General features: G+C 42.4%; 1 protein-coding gene across 1 annotated transcript in view; it reads right to left on the bottom strand.

Moving 5' to 3' along the window:
• NOTCH3 (notch receptor 3) overlaps positions 1 to 27850 on the bottom strand; it is a 132294-nt gene that overhangs the window by 54689 nt on the left and 49755 nt on the right. The window contains exon 2 of the mRNA XM_073622382.1: positions 24897 to 24978. Within this exon, the coding sequence (XP_073478483.1) occupies positions 24897 to 24978 (82 nt within the window). The remainder of the gene's footprint in view (positions 1 to 24896; positions 24979 to 27850) is intronic.

Consider the following 27850-nt stretch of genomic DNA (forward strand, 5'->3'; position numbering starts at 1 on the left):
TAACAGTCCAAAAGGGAGTTTACATTAACTTTAACCAATGTAAATAATTCTGCATACAAAGAACTTTACATCGCAGTAAGCCATAGCAATAGTTGACTCACATGCCAGCACAGGGCACATACTACAATATGACAAATTATGGAAAGTGTGACAGCTGCGAGCCTCAACCACAGTTTCAACTGAGGCAAAACAATAGAAAGATGAAAAGGCAGGAACGTTTTCACACAGAGGAACAAGTTTTGATCTGGTGTGATCAAACTTAAATATTAAGATCTGTTCAGGAGGCTGCAACTAGGAACAGGCTGAATTTCAGAGCTGCTGTGGCTGAGTGGGCGGGTACCAATGAAGGCTCTTGCTCACGCTGTGGTTCTTGGCTCTCACCCATGATCTTTAGAACTCGGCATTTTTCTCAGCTGGAGAGCTCTGAATTCCAAGAGAATAGTAAAGAAACAAGAGTGGAGGACAATGAGAAGCTCAGTACAACCAAAACTGACATTTTTCTTTCAGACAAAGCCTGGTTTATTGAATCACCTTGAAACCATCTTACCACAAGGTTCACTCACCAGTGGTAAAGCAATGGTCAGTTTTGGCCCTGTAATGGCAATGAGGGGGTTAAAACAGCCAGCCCACCCAAAGTGATAATCAAGTTCGAGATGGAGCCTGGTGGGCTGAGTCAGTTCCTGGCTTCCTATGTGTCTTGGATACGCCAGCAGCGAGATCTCTTCGTCACAATTCCAGACTCTGACTCTAGTTTTGGAAATCAGACATCTAGTATTTCATGTTAAATTCTCCAAGATATAAATTAAATGAAAAAATCCTGATGGACGAGTGCAACCACTTATGGTGGCCATAGTTGGTGTATAGCCCTGTCAACTGAAATAATAGGTGTTCGGCAAGTTGAACTAGTGTTTTTATCAGGATTTTTTCCTTTTTTTTGGCTCTGGTGTGGCTGTTACTGCTTTAGGAAAATAATTTCTGTTCTCCAATTATTAAATGCTGCACTTCCTTATGAAATATTCCAGTTTAATTACATATTTCGGGGAAGATTTAAGACCCCTTTCTCTGGTCTAAAATGCCAAGCTGAAGTTGTTACTATGACAAGTGCTATGATTGTTTACTGAAAAATGAAGTTAAAAGGGATAAAGGGGAACTTCACCCAAAAGAGGGAGTTCCGCTCTTCATTCTCCTCTGCCACATTTCGAAATATTTTTTTTTTTTTTTGGGGAAGTTAGCAGGTACCTAATTTTGAGAGGTACCCACTCCCACTGCCTGGAAAATAGAGTGGAGGTTCGGCCCCCTCCCTCCCTGCAACTTTCTGGAACATGTCACAGGTCCCGGGAGACTGCAGGTCCATTCACAAGTTGCGGTTTGTGCATACGCAGTAGGGAGCCGGATCTGAAGCCACAAGGAGTCACAGTTGGCTTCCCACAAATAACATGCAGGCACCTGGGACCCGAAGACGTGAAGAACTGCCTTAGGTGAGAACAACCCTGGATCCCTAGATAGGCGAGTGTCTGTTTATTAGAAGCCCGCATCTACACGTTTTGTAGATGCGCGCTTACATTTTTGAAGCTCCTCTTTAAAGTGATTGTAAACCTCAGACATGAAAAAGGAACAAAGCATATACCTCTATAGTGTGTAGTATTTGTCTCTTTCCTCGGTCTAGGTGTCTTTTATGTCCGCTGCCTTGTTTCTCTGCCATCTGCATGAGCAACTTTTTTATGACACCAAGAAAAAAAAAAAAAAAAAATGGTGACAGGGGAAGGAGCCTATGATTGACAGCTGTGTAAAGGAAGGGGGGAGGGGGTGTCCCTTTCCTACAATTAGCTCTCCTCACTGAGCTCTGCAAAGTTACTGCAGTGCTCTTCCCCCTGTTTTCTGACAGCTCACACAAGCTGTATCAATATTCTGGACTTTGAATGGATGTAGAGAAGAGAGGGCTGCAGATAGACAGGTACAACTTATGTAGAAGGATTTGTTTAATCTGTGTATCACCTGATTCCAGTCACTTCACTGGGTATATGTAAGGGTTTGCAACCACTTTAAGTGAGGCCCCTAGCAGACACAAGTAGCCCTTTTCAGTTTAATTCCAACCAACTAGGCCCACGGTCTGATTTGAGTTGAACATATCTGAATTACATTCAATGAGAAGATGTAGCTCCTGAGTGCTTGAGATATAAAAAGCTGTCTGTTGAGTCAAGCCATTTATGCTGCGAACATGTCCACATACTCAAACTCCAGTCCATGCCTTTATTTTCCAAATGGGCCTGAAACCGAAGCCAAAATTCATGCCAAATGTTTACTGGTTCAGAGCTCTTGCTTCCAAACCTGGCCAAATATGTTACAATGTGGTTGCACAATGTCCTTTAGATTTATCAACAATGTAGTGCAAGGTCCTACCTACACAAGTCACTCCATACATTATCACCCAGGTAGGCCTTAACACTTCATAACTGTAAAACTGAAATTTAAAGTAGATTGTACAATCTGGTTGTAACGTGTTTGGCCAGCTCAAACCTCTAAAGGAAGGCTTATTGCTGGAAAGCCTGCAAACCAAGATACTTTGAAGAGCAGGTTAGAAGAGGAGGTACAAGCGAAATTTAGAAATATTGCGTAGGAAAGCAAAGGTCAAAGAGCGAAGGTGTGTAAATTTCAGCTCCACGGGGTCAAGTGAGTCTTCTTTTGGTCAACAGAGCAAACAGACTGTCACGAAGGGGGAATGTAGACAAAAAGCAGCGAGAAACTTGCAATAACCTCACGTATATAGCAAAGGGGAAAGAATAAGTGAAAAACGTGTGAAAAAAGACAAAATTGAGTAAACAGGAAAGAAGGAGACGAAGGGCGGGGGCTGAGAGAGCCAGACAAGAAACATCTGGGATGCGTTAAGAGTGCGCGCGCTGTAACCCTTTCTTAGTCAAGAAATGAGCCTTGTAAAGCCGAATTATGGATGAAACCCAGCAAAACCTATTAAAGATTGATTTCAAAAGGTGTGCCAACAATCTAACTGAAAGCCAAAAGAGTTTAATCTTCTGTATGGTGCCAATTATTCCATGGGAATTCAGTTGAGTGCCCTTGAGGCAGAGACATGGCAGAACGCGAGGACAGGGGCTAGAAATAATTTACTTATACGTTCTTATAATATTTGCAGGATTTGTAAAACCCATCCCATTAAAAAAAAAAAAAAGTGCAGGCTTTTGTAAACAAAAAAAAAAAAAAGTGCAGGAAAGCCTTGTGTCTATTCATTCTAGCAACCAATCACAACTTAGCGACATTTTTATAATTCAGTTTGATTGGATGCCATAAGCAAAAACGTACATTCTCATTACCTTTGCCCCAGTTTTTAATGTGGGGCACACATGAGGATAGAACCAGGGCTTTTGTTAGAAATCATGGGGTCCCGTACAGTCTACCTGACAGGCCCCCCACCTCATCCTGAAACCGATCCCCATGTGCCTGCAGCAGCTGCCGGCCAGCGAGGAGAGAAGCTGGCAGAGCTTCAGGTGAGGGGGGCACACAGAGGAGCCCGGGGGCACAAATATTAGAACCAGGGATTGGTTTCTTTAATAAGGCAGTACAGCCTGATGACCTGCTCAGTAGCTGCCTGGGCCCCACCTTGTGAAGTGATGGGACCCGGGCCCCGATACAGGAGGGCTAGCTGTACCACCTTATCAGCAGCCTGGATAGAACTATAAACACGAGGCCTCCTGCACATGGACGTTTAGCAGATCTTGTGTGCAGGAGTGCAAAATTCCCTGGGCTTTCTGGCACCCCGAAAAACGCATATACTGCATACAGCTCCCAATACAAATGAATGGCTTATGAGACCATACATACGTGTATGGAACTTCTTCCTGAATGTGAAAGTGGCGTGTTTGGCTTCATTCATATATTTTAATTCATGGAATGCAGGTTCTTGTGTCTTTAGAGGAAAGCACGTGCATGAGTGGGTAAACGTCAATGCAGACGTTATTCACTTGTATTGGTGGCTGGATGCGGCACATGCAGCTCCCCTGAAGATAAAGAGCATTGAGGGATTTTTGCCTCAGCAAACAGGAGCTGCTAAGGGCCCATGTGCATGAGTCCTTACTGTAAAAGGATAACATATAGGTATATTCAATAGGCAATATGAATTTTAGCAACCACTAGTAGCCAGACTTCTTTGTAATGCAATTAGAGTTGATAGGTTGTTGGCCTTTTTTGTAGTGCCCAGCAGCTTTACAGCAAGATTTCAAAATGGCCAATTACCTGCTGCATAAAAGATTTAAGATCTATAGTCGATCTAGGTTGAGTGCACTAACAGTATAAGTCTACTTGTGTGACTACTTGTAATAGTTCAGTGTGACTTAAGCCGGCCATAGACCAAATTTAGCCAGTTCAGCAGAAACCTGACCAAATTTCAAACCTTCTATGGGCAGGTTGGTTTTACTGAAGTCAATCCGTCGATTGACTTTAGTACAACCAGCCTGTCTAGGTTTTTTTTTTTTTTTTTTCCTTCACCCGATTACTGCCAGTGGTGATCATTGTACTCTGCCATCGTGGAAGGCTCCCCAATGGCAGAACGCTATAGCGCTGCAGAAGGGCTTTCCCCATCATCACGGACTGTACTGATAGGGGACATTTAGCAATTACCTTTCCTTCAACCACAGGTTAAATAACGTATGGCTTGACTAAATAAAGCAGAGCATAGTTGACTTGATTTTCTTTCCTTCCACCGCGGCCACGAAACAGCCTTCCTGGCCAGCAGAACACATTCATTACAGCTAGCGGCTATAGCTGCTGACAGTAATCAAATGTAAAAAAATCTAAAAGGCTGGTTGTACCCAAGTCAAATTGACTCAAAGGATCAACTTGGGAACAATCAGCCTGCCCACACATGGATTGAATCTCAGCCGGTCCATGCTGAACCAGTAAAATTTTATCCATGTATGGTTGGCATTACTTGCTTACAAAGACTGGAAAGCTCTCGTTACAATCACTGCCATTAAAGTCACACAAGAGGAACTACACTGCATCTGAGCACCAAAAACCAAAAAACCCCATTTAATTCATTTTTAATATTCAATGCAAACTTCTGGATTATGTCGCCATGCTTTGAATCACTTTGAAAGACAGCCCTCTAGCATTTCTGGCCGAGGCCATCTTGAGTAAGGGCAGATGATTCGTGTAGCATTTACTTCCTGGAATCCATCTGCCCTTAGCTCAGGTATGAAAGCCCCTCCTCCTCTCCTGAAGACTCTGGGATACATGACACCATTTGCCTAGGCCTGGAAACCAGGAAGTAACTGAAGAAATGTAAATAAAAGGTTAAGATATACTTTCCTATTTACTAATTCTAGCTGCATTAAGAACAGTCAAAGTTGATGGAGAAAGTGAAGTTCCACTTTAAGTATGACGGCCGATGAAAACTCTAAGCTCCCTACAGGATTTACATCTTCAAAAAAAAATGCATTCTTCTGAGAGGTTGTTTTGGACAACAACTCTACTTTTCCTCCAAGTTTCAAAATATCAAAAAAAATTGCCAATGTATGCGTTCAAAACTGAAGGAAAAGAGTTAAAATACATAATGACCAAAGAATGCAGCCCGTGCTAGAATAGACTTCTAATTTAAAACTAGCAATAAAAAAAAAAGAAAAAAAGTGTGCACTAGAGCCAAAGGAACGGTTACCAAAACACAAAAACTGGAGAAAAGTGTGTGTGGGATAGAGACAAAGGATTTCCCACAATGCACTGCAAAACTAGAACCTAAAAGACGGTTCTGCAGACCCCGACTAGAGGACTATTAGAAGGCAGAACGTACGCCAAGCATAAAAGCCAGACTGGCAAGGACAGGTGGATATATCAAGCCAGATGAAAACCAGATGTTCCTACTAAAGTCCCAATTTCCCACGATCCCCTATTTGGCCCCCCCTTCGTGAGACAGCTGGACTTGAACTTAATCGCACAAGAGAGGGATAAATATTTTACTTTCACCCCGCTCTTCCCTCTTTTCCAAGGGAACACAGACATCCGGAAAGAATAAAAAAAAAAAAAATTCTAATAAATCATAAGCTGTCTAGAAGTGGCCCCGTCACTGGAATATCAGCCTCGGGCCGAGCGATGGCATTATTTATTGCAGAACGGTGTGGGCTGGTGTAAACATGACACATTCAAGAGTCAACCAAAAGACATCCAAGCAAACTACATCTTACCCAATAAAGACATAGGAGTGTACAGCCACCAAGAACATGACTGTATCAGATAATAATCTGCCTTGCCTGATTAAAGATCTTCAATAAAATAACGAGTAATGAGCTGGAAACCTAACTTTATTGCATACCAATCAGGGAAGGAGGATGGCCTAAGGCAGCACTGTCAACCACCCCAAAAAAAAATATATATATATATATCGAATCGTCAGGTCCCTGCAAAAAAAGGCAATATACTTACCTCCATGGCAGCCTGTGTGATCCATCTTCCCTCTCGAAGACTCTTCAGCATTTGACACTTCTGGGAGTGTCGGATGCCGGTGTCCCCTGCCCTACACTGGTGTTTCATCTGCCGCTCACCACGTCATAACGGGACACAACCGTGTTGCGGAAGTGAACCACCACATGGGGGACACAGGCTTCCGACCAGGGCTTTTGGTCAGCTGGAACTTGGTGGAACTCAGTTCCACCACCTCTGAATCAGGCCCTTTGCTCCCTGCTCAGCACTATCACTGGTAAACACAAAAGTCCGGCTTCTGTGTTTAGCAGTGAAAGCTGGTCTCCCAGCAGCTCAGACAGATTTGATCTCCTGAGCGGCTCCCACTGAGTGTAGGATGGGCACAAGGGAGATGCAGGGGCCTGGGTGCATTGCGTATGCTGACACCTCCACTGGATGATCTCCCTGCAAGTTAGAGAGAAGGAGCCACCTACAGTGTGTGGGGAGATACTAGAGCCGGCTGCATGCTTCAACTTTATAACGCAGCAAAAGTAAGACATGTGGAAGATGGTAAAGCTCTTAAGGAGGGTATTTAATGCCCCTTTTATACCCTCCCACTGTTAGTGAAATCTGACGCGGTTTGGAAAGTGTGTGTGTGGGGGGGAGGGGGGGTTTAGGGGGTCATGGTTGAGTTCCTGCACCTATTTTCTGCGAAAAAAAGCCCTGCTTCCGACACTGTAGAAAGTAGCACTTTCACACACGGCTGAAAAAAAAGTTAAAAGCGCCCGCAAAGTGGCGCTGCCCCATTGATTTCAAAGGGCAGGGGCACTTTAGGAGCGGTGTATACACTGCTCCTAAAGCGCTGCAAAGATGCTGCTTGCAGGACTTAACATCCTGCAAGCGTACCGCTCTGGAGTGATAGGAGAGACGCTTTTTTTAGTGCTATAGCGCCTTAAAAGCGCCTCAGTGTAAAAGTGGCCTTAAAATGATGGAGGTTGTTGCTGTGCTTCAACAGCTGGAGGGAAGGGCTGCTGGAGAGGATGATGGCTCTTCTATGGCAAGGACCTGCCACTTAGTATTTGTTTTCAACTAACAGTGTAGAAGTCCAAAAACTTTATTAGCACCCCTTAATTGTATACAAGTTTTTTTTTTTTCTGCCAATCAATTGCATTTTTGAATAAAGCCCAATTCTGGGAAATCATAAAATTCTCCCTTACAGTGGGGTGAGTAAAAGCAGTTTTACTTCACCGATCCTCCAACAAACAGCGCTCCCCTCACTCCGACAATGAACTGTTCCTCTGTGTCCTCTATGCTATGGACCTTGCATTGGTCTTAATGATATTGGGAACTTAGGACCGCATTGGGGCGATGACACTGCAGGGACTGGTCTAGCAGCACAGAGGATCAAGTAAATCTTTTCCATGTCCCTTAGACCTAAATGAGCAATTAACCCTTAAGCCAGCCATAAACGTACTGAATCTCAGCTGGTTCTGCAGCAACTGTTTGAGACTCAATCCATCAATAGGCAGGCCAGATCGACTTTGGTACAACCAGCCTGTCAGATTTTTATTGCCACTAGCAGATTTGCTATTGCCACTAGCAGTAATCATAGCATTCTGCCGGCCAGGAAAGCTCCCTTTTGGCAGAACTGTGGGAGGGATTGATAGGGGAATCAAGCAATTTTCTTTCCTTGAATCAAAATCAAGTTATTTATGCCCTCTCTTACAGTGGGGTAATCTTCAAGTTTCCAGGAGTTGGTCTTTAAAATACACTTGTGTATTTTATATTGTGTATTTTATATATATCGTTTGTTAGAATGCTAGATTAATATCATGAATACACTACACAGAGATGTACCGCTAGGACACCAAAAATTGTCACGAGAAAAACATTGCAATTGCCATTTCTGAAAACGGTCTCTAAAAATGCTGGGTGTCTGGCTGTTATGCGGACCTTCTTGATTGAATACTTTGAGTCACTAACCCCCAACATATACACAGATCAATTTATTGTTTTTATTACAGGTACTTCTATATCACCATCAATTTACACAGTGCTTGATATATTATACATTCAGATCAGTCCCTGCCCTCAAGGCCCTTACACAGTCTAATGGTCCCTGAACTGAAATTCATACATATACTAGGGCCAAATTAGACAGGATCCAATTAATCTACCAAAAGGCATTTGGAGTGTGGGAGGAATCCCATGCAGGCACAGGGAAAACATGGAAACGCCGCGGTTGGGATTTAAACCAGCAACCCTAGTGCTGATAGGCACTATGATTGCCAGTTTGAATACCAACCACAGCATTAAAGTGATTGTAAAGGTATTTTTTTTTTTTTTAAATAACAAACATATACTTACCTCCACTGTGCAGCTCGTTTTGCACCGAGTGGCCCCAAACCTGCTCTTCTGGGGTCCCTCGGCAGCTCCTCCCTGCATCTGATAGACCCCCCCCCCCCCAGAGAATCACTTCCGAGGGGGTTACCTTGCGGTAAACTCAATGCTTCCAGTTTCCCCAAATTCTTTTTTTTTGGGTATTAGTACAATTTGAGACAAAAGTAGTCTATGGGACCACCATCTGCAGTGACTAGTTTGATTCAGATAAGAAAGCGCACACACACACCTAACATAAATAGACGTTAAATGGATAAGTTCACTTTTAAAAATAAATAAATGCATTTTTTTTTTTTTTTTTTGCAGGTAAAAAATGTGCATTTATTTTTTTTGAGCCAGAGTCTAAAGCATTGCAGCCGCAATCAGCAGCTTTGCTGGTGCTATGCAGGTCTCCAGCAGATCTGTCAGTGTATCTGTGTGCCCATACGGGCAGGCATATACACCGATAGGAAGTATCAATGAACTACCACCGTGCTCCACAGCATCGTGGTAGTTTGAGAACCACAAGCCAACAGCTGCAAAAGAGGTCAGGGCTTGTAGTTCATTCACACACAGAGCTGTGTGAATGAATGACGCAGATATGTGGGCAAAGCCCCGCTGATTTCAAAAAGTGACAGCTGGTATGGGGAACTTCTCCCCCTACTGCTGTCACAGGAAATGCAGGGATTGGGCAGAGGCTGCAGCAGTGAGAACAGTTAAATGTTCCACCCTAAAAACGGGTGGAACATGCAACATGTTCCCAAAGGTGAACTTATTCTTTCAGTAAACCTGTAGTATCGAGTGAAAGAATGACATGCTCCAAAAGGTATTTCCAGGTTTAGTTTGCGGGAGGAGATTATTATATAGGTAAGTTTTAGAAAGGGATTTAGATCGGTTTTATACTCTGCCTCCTGTAATGAATAAATCCTGTCGATCTAAGCTGGATGAAACACCCCTCCCCACAAGATTAGGCTGTAGCCATTTAACTGCTGTAAAGAAAGTTAGGGAACTGATAAGATTGGAAACTTTAGTTGTAAATAGTGATGTCAGTGGCTGCAGAATGGCAGGAAGGTGCAAATCGCAAGAAGAAATGTGCAAATCGCAAGACTGTCCAAACAAATCTGCATTTTAGCAGGCAAAATATTTCAGTTACAGAATTTTTTTTTTTTTTTTTTGTATATTTAGATGGATTTCTCTTTAGTCCTTTGGCCACATTTCCTCTTTCAAAGACAAATGGAATCCTAGTATGTTAAATTGAGGTTCTCTGCTGTGGTCCACAGGCAACTTACCAGGGACTTCTTTTCATATCGGTGTGTTTGAAGATTCCCAAAAATGTTTTTATGAAAAACAACAAGCAGCAGTGGGACGTCAAGTACTGGCAGCTCCCCTAATTTTTTTTACGTTGCCAGTTCACTGGACTGGGAGCCCAAAAAAAGTCAGGTCAAAGTTTTATAAGAGTTTTGTATGTGACTGTATAGGGGAGAGTCAGCATCCCGGGACGGGAGGCCCTAATTAGTAAGGATATATGATGTGTTTGTCTGAGCTGGCTGATGTACAGCTCTCCACCCCAATCTACCTCCCGCACCCTCAGCCACTAACCAGACTCGTTCAACCAGTTGTGGCTGACGCTCATTCCCACGGCTGTCTGTTTTTAACCTGTTTCAAACGGGTCTTTAAAAAGCTTTAAACTCTAAGATTTGTCTATAAGCGTTTTGCAAACATTGACTGTGCTCTCAGATCATAGGGTCCTTCATTCATACATATACATACACACAAAAGGGACTTTTACTCCACAATGTATAGATAGACATTAATAGGTCTGCTCCCACGCTCTCTCGTGCACTGCATGGAAAAAAAAAAAAAAAAAAATCTTCACAAGCAAAGGGCATAGAAGGGAAAAAAAAAAAAAAAAAAAAAAGTTAAAAGAAAAAAAAAAAGATAAAAACCATGCTAAAACTGTAAACAACTGAAACATGTGCAAAGTTGTCATATGAGGATAAATAAGAAGCTCTAAAGCATCCATTTCAAGGGACGACATGGCAAACATGGTGAGCGCACTCAAATATTTGCAGCACACACAAGTTTTGAATAACGCCTCTAGCGACACGTACGTGTTAACCAATTCCACAGACTTCCAAGTCCTGAGGGTCACCTGCAGCCGAGGTGGGTGTTAAATTACAGGAAATGCACTGACCCATCCATTTTAAAAACCTGGAGGTCAAAGATGACCCATGGTTCAAGTGATGCTTGCATGGAAAGAAAAAAAAGGTATCCTCCAGCTGGCCATTGACTGATCGAAATTTGGTCAGTTCAGCATGGCCCAGCCAAATTTCGATCAATGTGTGGCCCCCTCCTTGTTCCACAGAAGACGGTCATTTGATCAACTTCTGTTGAAGGAACATGCATGAAACATGGAAAACTTGTCGAAAGACAGCTGCATTCAATTGGCAAGTCCTGAGGTAAAAAAAAAATACAACGTCCCAGCAGGGGGAAAGATTCCTCCATCCACCTTGTTTACGTGGATGGAGGAAACTTTTTTTTTTCCCCAGCCCGTTTGGCTGTTTGGGAAAAAAAAACTACCCATCTATGGCCAGTTGATGGAGTAGTAGATGGGAAGGTAGTGGGTTATATACATTAGCATGGGACAAAATCTTACTATTGGTGGGTCTATTTGATTTTACAGTCTGTACTCCGTTGGTATTGCTCCTATGTCCGCCTGGTTTCCCTGTTTCATTAGTCTACTTAGTAGTCTGGCATTCTTGGGCAAGATTGGTGCCCCCTAGCTTGGCATTTCAAAGAACAGTACAAAGGCATGGCTTTAAAATTTTGTATGTTTCTTTTTTTGTTTTAACAGAAACGTATTAGCTCTCTAAAACTCCTGAAAAAGGAGTTTATACCGTGAAACATGTTTAGAATTATTATTATACAGGATTTATATAGCGCCAACAGTTTGCGCAGCGCTAAACAAAATGAAGGCAGATATTTCAATTAAGTAAAAGACGACTCAGAGGGCTCTGCTCATTAGAGCTTTACAATAATTATTGACTGTGTGCATGTTCCTGATAACTGAGTCCCTTCAATAACAGTGATCTCCATGAGATATAGGAACAGCGGTTCCGTTCTTTAGGAGCTTATGCCCCTATAATGGGCACCTCTCTCTAAAAATTTAAAGAGGAGCTCCAGTTCCCCCCCCCCCCCCCAAAAAGGTTAAAAGTCAGCAACTACAAATACTGTGGCTGCTGACTTATTAATAGAAGACCTCTTACCTGTCCGGTGATCCAGCGATGTCCTCACCCAAGCCAATTCTTCAATCGGCTTCAGGTGCAGGCATCTTGGGTACTGCGCATGTACGAGCTCTACTGCGCTTTGTGAATGCGATGCATCCCAGAAGGCTGCGGGGGGATGGGCACATGTTATCGTGGCAATCTGACCGGAAGTGGGAGTGAGTACCCCCCCAACTAAAGTGTGGGGAGGATGCAAACAAGCAGAACTATCCCTTTTTGAGTGAAGTTTCACTTTGGATAACTTAACATGTTTATTCATTTTTGTACGCTTTTAACTCATTGCTGTATGCGAAGTCTATGGCGATACCATGAAAATTCATACTCCTCAGCGCTGTTCGTTTCTTGATAGATTTTAGGATGAGGTACATGAGTTGCAATTAATGGCAATAACTTCATGATTTGCTATGGCCACTTGAAGACCCTTTGCAACTATGCCTGTAGGAAAATAAAGTAAAAAAATATTGCCCATGAGACTTTTTTGGAGGTAAGGGACCACAGAAATGTAAAATGTAAAAGTCCTTAACTTTATTAGAACTTAAGTTCTAATAATGTTAAGGACTTCTACATTTCAGTGGTCGATTGCCTCCAAAAGAGTCCCATGGGTTTTAAAGGTTTTGACTTTTTTGGAAGTATGTAGGGATAGGTGTAAACCTGCCTTTGTACTAGACCCAGTGACTCCTAATGGAATTTAATAAAACTTCAGCAAGCAACCAGGCAGTTGTCCATCCAGGCTTTAATGCCGTTTTTATTCCTGAACCATGCAAGTGCAATATTTTATAATAAACATAACTCTTAAGGAGGTTTTAAGGAGCGTTTCTCTCTTCATTGGGGACAGTTACCACTGATATGGATGGCCCTGAGGATTGGTGCTATCCAATGGTCTGTTTTCCATTTGGCCTCCACATGAGACCGGTGCATGAGGAAACACCTGAGCTTGTGTGACCTTCCGTAATAGGAGGTCCATATTTTGTGGTAAGAGTACATCCTGACCTATGGTGGAGGTGAACTCACATGGTGAAGAGATTCATCTTGTTTTTGGAACACGGCAGTCACTTTTTCTAGATTTTTTGCCTTTGCTGAATTTTTATATGGACTTTGATTTTTTTTTTCTTGGGACTTTAGCGCAACACATAAATGCATCGGTGAAAAATCTCACGTTAGTGGTGCAACTTTATTTAGTTTATATTTTTTTGTGTGATATATCACAAGCGCATTATTTATGGTGGTTTAGTTGTCCACCGCCGAAATAATTCAGAACTTCTAGGTAAGGTAAGGAGCCCCAGTTGCAGAAAAGCAATAATAAAATGACTGTGTAGGAACACATGGCTGTTGGTTATCTGTGGCCTTCAAGTAGTTTACTTATTAGTGGCATAGAATCCATGCCTCGAAAAATGTAAAGGATAAAATACTTTCGGTAGCTCTGTCAGAGTACTTGACACATTTTTTGGTAAGATGAGAAGGACATGCTAACCAGGCCTGGTGTCCCGGATCAATTAAACCTACATGCAAAGCTGCTCTAGAAAAGGTTAATCTCACAAACCACAGAGTGATTCATTGTTAAAAAAAAAAAAATCTTGCAGGTTTTTTTTTCCCTTTCAAAACACATGCCAGAAATTGTTTTATGCAGCTAGTGTTACCGAGGTGGAGTTCTATGGTCAGATAATCACTGTATTCATGGGACATTGTGCCCTACTCCTCTCCTTCGGAAAGGCATTGTACTTTGGCTTTTGTGAGCCATCTTGTGACACGCTGCCCAGACGTACTGACACCATCTTGATTTCGAACGTTCCAGCTAATAAATGAAAGTTCCTTTAAAAAAGGAATGATGCAATGAAAAGGGATAGTGTTGCCCAAACAAAATGCAGCTGTAAGTTTTCTGGTGCAGCTTAGAGAATAAAAGCCACATAAAAAGATACTGCTAAGAGCAACTAACTTTATAATAAATCTTGAATGCAAATACGAGGCTCTTAAAGAGAACCTTTAACGGAGTGTTAAACTGATATAATAATGCAGCCTGATCACCCTGGGATAGGGGTGTGTGTGCTGTGTGTGAAGTGCATTCTCTCCCTGTCAGAACAGAAATGCCAACCCAATGCCAGGATAGAAGGCCTTCATGGCGGCTGGCTGGTCAGTCCCTGAGCTCAGTGCTGCTACTGTTACTGTAAATACTTAAGGAAAGAGAGGCGTGCCCGGTGTCCAGAATAAGGAAATGCTCGATAAAGATTAGAATTGTTTATTGGGAGGTAAAACGTACATATGGAGTCAACGCGTTTCGGGGGGAGGGGATAGTTTCCCCTTTCTTCAGGCTAACATGCAAAAGACAATGTATAACCAATATTTGTTATATGGATATAAGGCCCGATTCACACCTATGCATTTTTAGTGCTTTTTGCATTTTGTACTACAGAACATGTTCCATAGGAAACCATGTTAAATGGACTGTAGTGCAAATCTGCAAAATTCAAAAAGCACTAAAAATGCATAGGAGTGAATCAGGCCTTAGGCTAGATTTTATATATATAGAACACACACACACACACACACACACACACAAATAAAAATTTATATATATAATAATGCTTCACACCTAAGGACACAAGCGTGTTCTAATTTGACACGCCTGCAAGGGTGGGTGTCCGCATTACCACTGCATCCCCATAAAAGTAACATTGGTTATCTGCATGCAGCTCCGGCCGCATACGCAAATGGCTCAGTCGCACTGTGCTGGGCCTCAGCACCAATGTGAATCATTAACCTTAAAGTGGCGTTAAACCCAAGCATTATATTTCAGCTTACCAATTTTCAGCTGTGTTGGCTGCATTAGTTTTCTTTAGGCTCTTTCCCTTATTTTTGCCTGGTGATCGGGCCAGTAAGTCTGTTTTTAAAAAAAGAAGCAGCTCTCTTGCAGATGTAGCAGATACAGGGGTGAGACAAACCATTTAACACTGACAGGGCTGTCCTAAATTATCTTCATTTATGTAAAACCTTATTCCAGAAGGGAAAAAAATGGTTTGCTGTGAATGATTATAAAGTGTTAGCTGGAGTTTGGCTTCAATTTGCTAGTGTATCTAAATCTGCTAGTACATCTAACACACCCTTCTCCCTAGACATACAATGCTACTGTCCATAGGCGCCTCTGTGCTCCTTCACCCAGAGTGGGGGCACTGTAATACAGGTGGTGTGTTACTGGCGGGATCACCAGGTGAAAACCTAGGGGAAAAAAGCCTAAAATAAGTAAACCAATGCAGCCACCACATCTAAATGATTGGCAAGTTGCAATATATTACATTTTTTGGTTTTTGGTTTAATACTGCTTTCTATAGAAGTGTACTATGTAAAATGAAACTATAGTGTGTTTGCAGTAACCACAAATGTTCTGTTTTATATTACAGTAAGATCTGTAGATTAGCCACTAATAGGAGCACTACATTTTACTGCAATCACCTTGTCTCCCTGCTAAACAACTCCTGAGACATTAAATCCACCAACAGGAGTGCACTGGTTGCAGCGAACCACTGACAGAGGGACACTATAGTCAACCAGGGTACAGCACTAAAAATAAATATATATATATATATATATATATATATATATATATATATATATATATATATATATATATATATATATATAATCCCAGATGCCTGCACAGCTGCAGAACCTAGGGGGCGCACACAACACTGAGAACTCAGAGCGCACGCACCACATAACTCCAGCGTCTGCTTTTGTCCCATACACCTGTCAGGCACTCCCTGGTACTTAATTCTCCTCCCCGCACAAACACACCCTGAGAATACAACCTGTTCTACTCCCTCTGCTGAGTTTTGCCCTGCGGTGTGAGAAAAACCAATCAAGCTAAAAATGAACAAAAAAAAAAAAATACAATGGGCACCTGACCTGTTCCAGCCACCTTCTCCTCTCATACACAAAATCTATAGAACAGAAGACAAAACAGTATGACCCCCTATGACAGCTGTAGACTGCAGAACCAGTACAAGAACATCAACCTCCTCCTTGCTCACACTATCCTATCTGAAATCCAGACTGAACAAATATCTTCTGAATACTAGAGCCATGTGTATTCCTACCAGATTCCAAATATTCTTTGAGTATTCCTACCAGATCTGAGCAGGAATTCAACCTCTCACAGGAGCTTCGTGTAATAAAGACCAGTCATTACTGCCCTCTCTCCTTGTGCAGGGTGACCGGTCTTGTATCCGCCCCCTCCTGTAGTTTTCTGCAGGGAGCCTGTAATGGGTGGATTTGCTGGGACAGGAAGCAAAGGTAAATCTACCCAACGGAAAGCCATGGAGCCCCCAAGATTCTCCTTTGGTAACCAAAAAGTCCTTCTAGTGTGGTATATGGTGGTAGATGTACATCCCACAGTACAATGCTTGGTGCCTGGGTGACCTATTGCCAGGCTGGAGCATAATCTCAGGGGCTGCCTACGAAGCTTTCAATTAACTCTACTGGTCAAGCCAGTACATGAACAGTAATGGCAGAGAACATACTGACTGGCATTCCCAGTGTACACTAAAGCTGGCCATAGATGGATCAAATCTCGGCCGATGAAGCAGGACCCGGTCGAGATTCGATCCATCTATGGGCAGACTGGCTGTACCAAAGTCAATCTATTAACTTAGGTACAGCCAGCTTGTTGGATTTTTTACATGTGATTGCTGCTGGCGGCTATAGCTACTAGCAGTAATCATTGTGTTCTGCCAGGTGGGAGGGCTCCCTGCCAGCTAAACTGTTGTTTTTCCAGCAGGGAGCCCTCCCACCTGGCAGAACAGAATGATTACTGCTAGTGGCTACAGCCGCCAACAGCAATCACATGTAAAAAATCCAACAAGCTGGCTGTACCCAAGTTAAATCAATAGATCGATTTTGGTACAGCCAGTCTGCCCATAGATGGATCGAATCTCGACGAGTCCTGCTTCATCGGTCGAGATGAACGAGGGTTTTCCCCATCATCTATGGCTTGCCTTAGGGTGTGCATGTAATGGTCCCTGCTCTAAAGAAACTCGGGTCACGAGTGAAACGCGTCAGCATGACGCCATCTGATGTGAGGGCACGGACTAACCACCAACCAGATCACCCCCTTTGTGTCGTCCCACTTCTCTCAGGAGATCTCGCAAGACCCTTGGACATATCCTAGCTGCTTGACAGTGATGACACACGGCACTGCTTGTTCAGCAGACACACGGACTGTCGGAGGAAAGTATCCACCCACCCCTCATGGCTTAGACTTAGCCCAAGACAACTGTATTACCTGTCCTGCATTAAGGATTAGGAGGACGAGGTGGATCTCGGACGAATGGTGAAGCGGAGAGACGTTTCTAAAACTTTTTGGAGCTATCCATACACACACACACACACACACACACACACACTCACCTGTACCCGATAGAATCCATCAGCCCATCCTCAGCAGTCACTCATAAGTGGGCAGCCTATGCATTCATCTTCTTTATAGGGGGGGGACCCTCTCACTGCAACCCAGTTCCCAAATTAAGTGGACTGTGTTATTAGGAACATTACATCTCCCATGTTAAGTGGGCATCATTAACCACCTAGGTCATCAAGTCTGAAGCATTGATTCTGTATATCTACCAGTACTCAGCTGAGACCACCGAGTGGATTGCCTTGCTCTCTCCATGCTCCCTTCCAAATGTGTCTGAACTAGGACCTAGTATAGAGATTCGGCTGTGTACGATATCAGAGAGGCCTGTATGTAGGGTTGTGGTGGCCACCTGTGTCTAATTGTCTAATTTTAGATGCATGTGGTGGAGGTTTGTTATTTTTATACATTTATAAACTGTCAGTACTATGTGGATTTTTCATTAAAGAATTTTTTACCTATGAAAACAGAGTTCCTTTTTGAAGAATTGTTTGGGAATCTCCCTGTCCCCACATTTTTGCATGCAATGGTCCCACCTATATTGAATAATTGTAGCCTCCACCTAGAGCTGCACGATTCTGGTCAAAATGAGAATCACAATTTTTTTTGCTTAGAGGATAGATCACGATTCTCGCAGTGTAATATCTTTCACATTAAAACAAAAAAAAAAAAATTGGGCTAACTTTACTAATTTTTTTTTTTTTTCCATTGAAGTGTATTTTTTCCCCCAAAAAATGCGTTTGAAAGACCACTGGGCAAATGTAACATAAAATATCGCAGCAATTGACATTTTATTCCCTAGGGTCTCTGCTAAAATATATATAAAGTTTGGGGGTTCCCAGCAATTTTCTAGCAAAAAATATTGATTTTAATTTAAGAAACAAGTGTCAGAAAAAGATTTAGACTTTAAGTGGTTAAAGCGGAGGAGGTTTGCTGAAAAAAAAAAATATTAAAAGCCAGCAGCTGCTGACTTTTAATATATGGACACTTACCTGTCCAGGGAGCCCGCAGTGTCGGCAGCCGAAGCCGGTCCGTCCTTCGGCTGCTGCCGCCGCCATCCTCGGTAAGGGAATAAGGAAGTGAAGCCATGCGGCTTCACTTCCTGGTTCCCTACTGCACATGCGCGAGTCTCGCTGCGCATCCTCTCAGGTCCCTGCTGTATTCTGTGTCTCACAGAATACAGTGGGGGGAGGACAGGGTAGGCGGCGGAAGTGGTATAGGTCCCCGCAATCACCGCGGTGATCTATGCCAGGAAGTGGGAGCAAATACCTGTATTAGACAGGTATCTGCTCCCTCCTCCCCCCTGAAAGGTGCCAAATGTGACACCGGAGGGGGGAAGGAATCCAACAAGTGGAAGTTCCATTTTTGGGTGGAACTCCACTTTAAAACTTCCTGCATTTACATTGTTTAAAAACTTGGCAGATTGCCTGGATTTTTTTTTTCACACAGAAGTTTATCCCTGTGATCTAAGACGGAAGAGTTAGTTACAATGTTTCATGTTAGAAACTTGGCAGACTGCCGGGATGTTTTCTTTTGACAGCTGAGTGAGGAGATAAGTCTCTCCACTTGTTATATGAAAGAAATCGGCAAACTCTGCAATAGAGATCGTCAGGGGGGGTTGAATCGAGATCACGATTTTTTAACGATAAATTGTGCAGCTCTACCTCCACCTTTAAAAAAAAAAAAAAAAATAATGCTCTTCAGCACTGTACTGACCAAAAGCAGGGGAATTGTGACTATCTGGGATGAAGTTTATACCTTACGTTATATGTGAGTAGGAGAGCACGGTTTTAATGTTTCCATGAACGTACAATGTAACCAGCATCTGGACACAAACCCTAGCCTGAGATCCCGACTCCACCATGACCAGTTCCAATCATGTTCTAATAAAGGAGATCAAAAGCAAAAAAAACTATAGCTACAGAAACCGCAAAAAAATTGCAAACTTGGCAGATTAGGCATGCGGCAAAAAAAAAAAAATCAGTCTTCTCAAACCACCATGCAATACAATACAAGCGCACCATAGAGTTTGCCAATCCGTCACACAAGACTATTCAATGTACAGCACAATGCATGGCTTAACCTCTCATGTAGTAGTATAAAACAACATGTTTCACAACCTTTATACAATACAAAGGTAAATGCATCCTCAAACATGCGCACAATATTATGTCCAGAATGCCAAGAAATTCAGAGCACTGAAGGAATGGAAGGCCGGACATACCAGGCAACCGCAAACATTGACCAAGTTTCTTCAAGGCAAAAAGACCGTGACTTTGCCTTTGCAATTAAAGTGCAGGCATAGCCAAGACGTAATTTTTTTTCTTTAACATGCTGGCTAGATCTCATTATTTGTCCTTGGGAACATGGGCACTAAGAGAAATAACTAGAAATTCAAAAATTGTACAGGTATCAACGCCAGGAATATCCACTTTTAAGCCCTTACCGCCACAGCTCCCATCGGCCCTTTGAGGGGGTTTTAATGCCACAGGCTAGCTCCCTATCATGTGATCATTGTGATTGGCTGTCACAGTGGTCACGTGATTGGAAGCCCATATTACCGGCTTGCAATCAAACTGACAACTCTGTTGCAGTGCTGGTGGTGCCAAGTGAACACCGAGCACATAACAGAGCTGGCTGTATGCAGGTATGTGGCAGCATGGCATTTAAGCACACCACTTTTCTGCCTCATATATATATGATTGCTTGTGACAACAGTCTGATATAGTGTCAAGTGAGCGACAGCAACAATCGATGAGATCTTCCAATGGACACACCTATTCTGGCGACAAGAGGAAAATTCACCCTCTTTTTTTTTTTTTTTTTTTTAAAGATTCTCACTTGCTGTTGAGTTCTCCGAAACAGGAAGTAAAGGAATTTTTTTTACCAACGGGACATGGACAGCGAAAAAAACAAAAACAAAAAAACAAACCTTTGGCTACATATACGCTTAAAAATTGCACAAAATGGAGATCCTGAAGCATTAAACACACTGAACCCCTATACTTTGTGAACATGGTAGGCACAGACTAACCTTTGCCAATCACTCAGCGCGATATTATAAAGCTTGCATATCACTGACATCACTCTCAGGTGTAGTCATTAGCAGTCAAAGGCCAGGATGTTCCAGTTCTAATGCCTAAAGGCAGCAACTGAAAACAGATCCTTACTTATTTCTAGCATTAAATTTGTATTACAGAAGTGTACACATCGAAAAAAGAAAACAATCCACATCTACTTATTAATGGGTAGCCTAACACAGAACAAGTCACTCATTTATTAGCTGCTTTTATAATTAAACTTATGTCCACCATGAGTCTTGGGTGGAGGAAGGCGCGCTGGCTTAGAGACAGGCCATAGTTTCCTCAAAAATCACTCGTTCCCCCATCAACACATTCAGTGATGCCTCCTGCAGAGCTATTATACTCTGCCAGCGAGGAGCGCAAGGAGCCTTCCCAGCCGGCAGAATACAATACCTACTGCTAGTGGCTATAGCCGCTGGCAGTAAATGTAAGTAGAATAACCTGACAAGCTGGTTGTATCCAAGTCAATCGATGGATCGACTTAAGTACAATTAGCCTGCCCATATATGGATCGAACTTCAGCTGGTCCCTGCTGAACCGGCCGAATTTCAATTTGCGTACGGCTGGTGTTTCGTCACATATGGCGACCCATCACATTTGGCTACCCGCTGCAGTGCACATGCGTGACGCCTCCATATGCGTTCCAACAGTTTTAGGACAAAACAGCACACTAAAACCGTCACGGAAGTGACGTTCCGTCGTTCGCCATCTTGCTACACCCCGCACTTCTCCATAGTAAGGATACACTGAGAAGGGGGAAAGTGGACATCTTCTTACACCCATCTTCTTTACACTTTTTAGCAGTAAATGAAGTTTATCTAGTGAAATACAGTACTTACAATTGCGTCTGACTCCTTAGATGTTGAATTTTAAAAGCAGCATCAAACCTGCTTATGTCATAGGTTTGCTAATCTGAAAGAAGTTCGCTGCTTTCAAAATTCAACATCTAACCAGTCAGACGGAGTTCTAAGTACTGTATTTCACTATATAAACTCAGTTTACTGTTACAAATAAGTGTAAAATGCAAAACTCCGGTGGGTGTAACAAGATGTCCGCTTTCCCCTTCTCAGTGTATCCTTACTATTGAGGAGTGCAGGATGTAGCAAGATGGCGGCGACGGAACGTCACTTCCGTTACACATTCTGATGGGTCGCCTAATCTGACGAAACCACAGTATTGGAACGCATATGGCGGGGGTTGCGCATGCGCAATCCAGCGGGTAGTCAAATGTGATGGGTCGCCATATGTGACGAAACACCGGCTTTACTCTATGGCTACTTTTAATTCTCATGGATCCCAGAAACCGTGTGATCTCTGCAACTTCCCAAACAGATAAGCTGGAGGGCGATTCATCCAAAGCCAAAACCAGTATTGTGCAAACATGGCCTTCAACTCCATACCCAACACTCCTGAAATCTAACAAATGGGGAATGCACACATCCTGTATAAACTGAAATGCTGGAATGTACCGTATGATGGGAAAGAGAGCAGTGTAAATCTCACTGAAATCACAAACTGACATGAACGTAAAATCAAGGGACTAAAGGATCAGATGAGATTGTACAGACACCTCTGACTCAATTCACCACCACACAGGCCAAAATGCATGTTCATTATACTGATACATGAATTCCTTTTTTAATACTGTTTATAAATGTTACATGGAAGCCAAACAATGGAAAAATTGAATATTTTGGTGCAGTTCACAAGTACTCAACCATGTAATGTTTTTACCACAGGGGGAACCCCTAAAATAATTTCCAGGTCTAGGGGAACCCTTACTAAAAACCAATTCACTGGGGTAAAAAAATAACAAATAAATAAAAATAACATCCCGTACATTGGTTGTTAGTGGAAAGAACCAAAGCTACAGTGGTGGTCAGAAGGTCACCCTTATGGACAGCTAAAATCATTGCTGTCATACTGGGGGCTTTGGTTCTGGAACTATGCAGGCACCGTCATATGGGGAAGCCAATCAGCCACAGCTCAAGGAACCCCCAGACACCTCTAGAGGAACCTTAAGTGGGGTACACACTATAAGAAAGTCAGGGGAACGATCATCTGATTTTCCTCGTTGTTTTCACAGCAAATCGGAACCGAAGAACAAAAATTTGCAGTAAAATTCTCGTATGACAAAGGCTTTTTTTTGTTGTTTGTTTCTGATCATGCGCAGTCTTTTCCTGTTTTTCCTTGTACGAAAACGGTACACATGAAATGGTTCCTTCTGTTCCTGTACGAAAAAACTTTTGGAGTTTGTCCCTTTCATACGAAAAGTCGGAATTGGCTGTCAAAAGTTGTGTACAGCCGATTTTCTTATAGTGTGCACTAGCCTTTAGAGCCCCTTCACACTTGCAGCGCCCGGGTGTTGGCGCTTTAGTTTTAGCAGCGATTTTCGGTCGCTAGAGGCCGAAAAAGGATTAAAAGCGCCAGCAAAGCGGTGCAGCCCATTGATTTCAATGAGCAAGGGGTGCTTTAGGAGCGACGGATACACTGCTGCTAAAGCGCCTCAAAGAAGCTGCTTGCAGGACTTTTTTGCCGTCCTGCCAGCGCACTGCCCCAGTGTGAAAGCACTTGGGCTTTCACATTAGAGTGAAAGGAGAGGCACTTTACAGGCGCTATGCAGGCACTATTTTTAGCGCTGTAGCGCCTGTAACGCGCCTCAGTGTGAAAGGGGTCTTAGGGTTACACAGAATGTTGAATTGAGAATGATGTATGGGAACAAATGATAAAATCCCAGGCCTGACAATGCTACAAAATGTGGGTGAGCACGTGGGGAACTATACACAATCAGAATTAGCCTTTACGACAAAACAAAATAGATTCATAACTTGCATGGAATGCTTTTTTTTTTTTTTTTGCTGGGAAATTATAGTTTGGCCACAATCCCTCTTATCCATCTATTGGTCAGTTGGGCCATCATTCACACTAAAAACCAATAGAGAGGCTTGGGAGACCAGAGGGGCATGCCAAGCCCAACTAATACAGGAAAAGTCGTTTCAAAATAAAATTCTCCTGCCTATACCCTGGGTCAGCGGTCATCCTGAATCTAAATGATATTCGATTCGTTCCATCAGACTCGGAATATACCACAGAGAATGTAAAACAATCCAGCCACTGAACTAAAAGTATACCCCAAAAACGGGTGGCTTATTTACACCCTGAGCAAGCGTGAAGATACCCTGTGTGTGCGCACATGTTGTATCTTTAGGGTTCATTCACAAGGCCAAACACCATACAGATCAGAGTGGGTATGGCCAGGTGTGTACAATAAAGTGGAATTCCAGGCATCACCTAACTAAATGTTAAAACACTCCCCTCCCCGCTATCACCTATGCTGACTAACCTGTGTAAGAAAGCCCTATATACTTAACTATTTTCAGGGCCCCCTGGTCCGGTCACATGATCTCTCCTATACCAGCCAGCATGGATGCATGGGAAAGGAGAGAGCGCTCCAACAATGGCTGGTAAAGCCTGAAGTGGTGACATCACCCATAGGCTTACTATAGCCCATCTATTGTCGGCACTCCCTCCTCTCCCCTGCAGCTGCTCTGGCTGACACAGGGAAACCCGATAATGTAACTGAACCAGATCAGCCTGAAAATAGGTAAATGTACAGATCTTTCTTATTCCTGGTAATCACCATGGGTGGTACGAGGGGGTAGGGAACATTGTTAAGGTGAGTTAGGTGGTTCCTGCAATTCCAGTCAAATCCTAACTAGATTTAAACCTGCTCCCACCCCCGCCTATTCTAACCATCCTATGAAAGGAACGATGTACTGAGCTATGCTGAGGACGCGCCTGTCCAGTCACATGATCGGCTTCAGTGTAGAGAAGGGACAGACGGCAATGGATGCCCCATAGTAAGCCTATGGGTGACGTGTCAACTCAGGCTCTATAGCTGTTGTTGGCAATCTCTCCTCTTCACCAAAGCCAGCTGCTGAGGAGATTAGGTGATCAAACCTGAGTGCCTTCAGCATAGGCAAGTAGAGACACCGTTCATTTCACAAGATACTTAGAATCGGCTTAAAATGGGGGTGGGAGCAGGGTTAAGCAAAGTTCGGATTTGACTCAACTTCTACTTTAAACTGTAGCTCCCCCATCTCCCTGGAGGTCCTTAGAGACCATTCCTCCCGAAGTTCTCCATTTGCACACCAACTTGAATGGGTCATACTGGCACTGCAGGAGCAACAATACATTCAACCCTATAAGGCCTTTTGGGCTGACAGCTCAGCACTTTTTTTTTTTTTTTTTTTTTTTGAATACAGGAATATAGAATACATTGCAGAAACCAGTGGGAACGGTACAGAGCCATCTGCAATCTTTCATACAAATAATGTAATTACTTACAGGCAAGCAGCTTCTCCATTTGAATACATTGTGCATCTTGCTCCATTCTGACATGGTCTGTAGGTATCTAAACACTGGAAGCCTGTGGATGACAAAAGTAAGTGATTTAGATCAAGGTCATACTGCCATTAAACACATAAACAAATCAAGACTCTATAAATCACCATTAAAAAAAAAATATAACAATCTCAATATCAAATGCATATCTTTTCTTTTTGCATTCTGTCTGGTTATGCCAAACCATCAACTTCTGGAAACGGTTTTATTTGTATCATCACGGAGTGGTACTGTGGATACAAAAAGGAGAGATACAAAAGTTCCAAGTCCCGATATGATTGCAAGACAAAACGTGAAATGGATGGACTTTATAGGCGCCACAATAACAATATATTAAAATTCAACAGGCTTTATTACAAAATATACAAAACAATGCTAAAAAAATATGTTTTCTATTCATAATACAGCAATATTGCCTTTAAATGTATATCACACCACCTATTATACCAATAGCACTGGACTATCTATCCATCAGAAGAACCATGGTACTAGGTCTATTGGTATGGTTATATCAGATGTAGCGTTGAAGAATAGGAGGTGTGCCGTAACACAGCTCAGCTCTACATGTTGCGCGTAAGAACGCTTTTTCAGGAGCTTAGGCATGTATTATCTTTTCACTCATAAGTAGCATACAAGGGGCAGATATCCAGGATGCAGCGAAGAATACAGGGACGTATTGCCAAAAATTATAATGATCTATATACAATACAGCAAATACAGCTCTATAATTTTTTTTGTTCGTATACAAACCAACATAGGATAAAAATAGGTCGATTCGGCTTGGGTGCTATTTGGTGACTGGGATTGTAAGAGTTTTTTTTCAAACCCATCATATACTTCCTTATATCGTAGAGTATTTTCATACAGTCACCATGTAGAGGAACATCCACTGCAGAACAGCCACCATTTACCACGCTGGGTGGTACAGAAGCAGGCGGAGCTCTGCAGTGGATGTTCCTCTACATGGTGACTGTATGAAAATGCTTTATGATATAAGGAAGTGTATGATAGAAGAAAAAAAAAAAAAGTTTTGCCTAAATAGTTCTACTTTAAGCCCCTATTCTCTACATTGCTACAGGTATGCAGGGCATACACTAGGAAGGATGACAATGTACAGTACATCCTGTTATCACTGATTTCATCTCCGGTCCGGATGAACCATGTATGTGTGCAAAACACACTAGCCCCATCTGTATAGGGTAAAATTACCAACACAGGGAATGTTTGAAGTGCTGTAGTGGGTGCAATAATATGATAAATGTATTCTAATGCACCTAGCATTTTTTTTTTTTTTTAAACTTGTGTGCTATGTCAGGACATGTATATGTTGGTCCTATAGATTAATAAAGATATATAATCTAATATATATATATATATATACATATACATACATACATACATATATATATCTGGGGGAATCCGTAGTGAAGAAGGATCTGTGGGTTTTGGTAGATCATAAGCTCAATAATAGCATGCAATGCCAAGCTGCGGTTTCCAAAGCGAGCAAAGTCCTTTCTTGTATTAAGAGAGGTATGGACTCTAGGGAGAGATATAATTTTGCCCCTGTTCAAATCATTAGTAAGACCTCATCTGGAATATGCAGTTCAGTTTTGGGCACCAGTTCTCAAAAAGGATATCGGGAAATGGAGAAAGTGCAGAGAAGAGCAACCAAACTAATAAGAGACATGGGGGAGCTCAGCTGTGAGGAAAGATTAGAGGAACTGAATTTATTCACTCTTGAGAAGAGGAGATTAAGGGGGGGATATGATCAACATGTACAAATATATAAGGGGTCCATATAGTGAACTTGGTGTTGAGTTATTCACTTTACGGTCAACACAGAGGACAAGGGGGCACTCTTTACGACTGGAGGAAAAGAGATTTCATATCCAAATACGGAAAGGTTTCTTCACATTAAGAGCTGTGAAAATGTGGAATAGACTCCCGCCAAAGGTGGTTCTGGCCAGCTCAGTAGATTAGATTACTTTAAGAAAGGCCTGGATACTTTCCTAAATGTACATAATATAACTGGGTACTAGCATTTATAGGTAAAGTCGATCCAGGGAAAAATCTGATTGCCTCTCGGGGATCAGGAAGGAATTTTTTCCCCTGCTGTAGCAAATTGGAGCATGCTCTGCTGGGGTTTTTTGCCTTCCTCTGGATCAACTGTGGGTATAGAATTGGGTCTACTGGATTGTACGATTTTTTTTTTTATGGTTGAACTTGTGTCTTTTTTCAACCTGAATAAAATATATATATATATATATTTTTTTTTTTTTTATTTTTTTTTGTCCTGGATTGCTGTATCTAAAAGGTCCAGTATAAAAATAGTAAACTTCGCTCAAATGCAAGATAAGCTGCAGAGTGCTTGCAAGAAATGCAGGTCCTGGCTATACTGTCTAGAAGGGGTGTCTGGATAACAAGACTGGCTGGACAAAATTAAAAATCTTTGTGACAGATAGAAGACTTTGTAGCAAAATACACTCTCCAGATGCATTCATTTATGGAGGATCTAGGGACATCAGGAAGTTCTGTTCTACACAATGCTATATGAATGGGGCCTTGACGAGGTGACAGCAGGCACACTGGTTCCGTCATTTGATACTTGCGCTGAACCCTAATGCTCCGTACATGCATTTTCGGATTGTGTGTACGGGCCTTAAGTGGAAGGAATTTGAGACATCACCTGATAAAAACCTACATACACAGGTGCAGATATTCCATTCTAGCCAATCAACAGCTCTATGGATCAGCCAGGGGAGGTTCCCTCCTCTTCTTGCAAAGGTACGGTACTCCTGACAAATCTTAAGTGACTCAATTCAGCCAGTACCACTACCACACACAAACACTAATATAATAACACAATAACACACAATAATATAATATAATATATTACA

The sequence above is a fragment of the Aquarana catesbeiana genome, linkage group LG03 (assembly GCF_042186555.1).
Source record: "Aquarana catesbeiana isolate 2022-GZ linkage group LG03, ASM4218655v1, whole genome shotgun sequence".
In the NCBI taxonomy this organism is placed as follows: domain Eukaryota; kingdom Metazoa; phylum Chordata; class Amphibia; order Anura; family Ranidae; genus Aquarana; species Aquarana catesbeiana.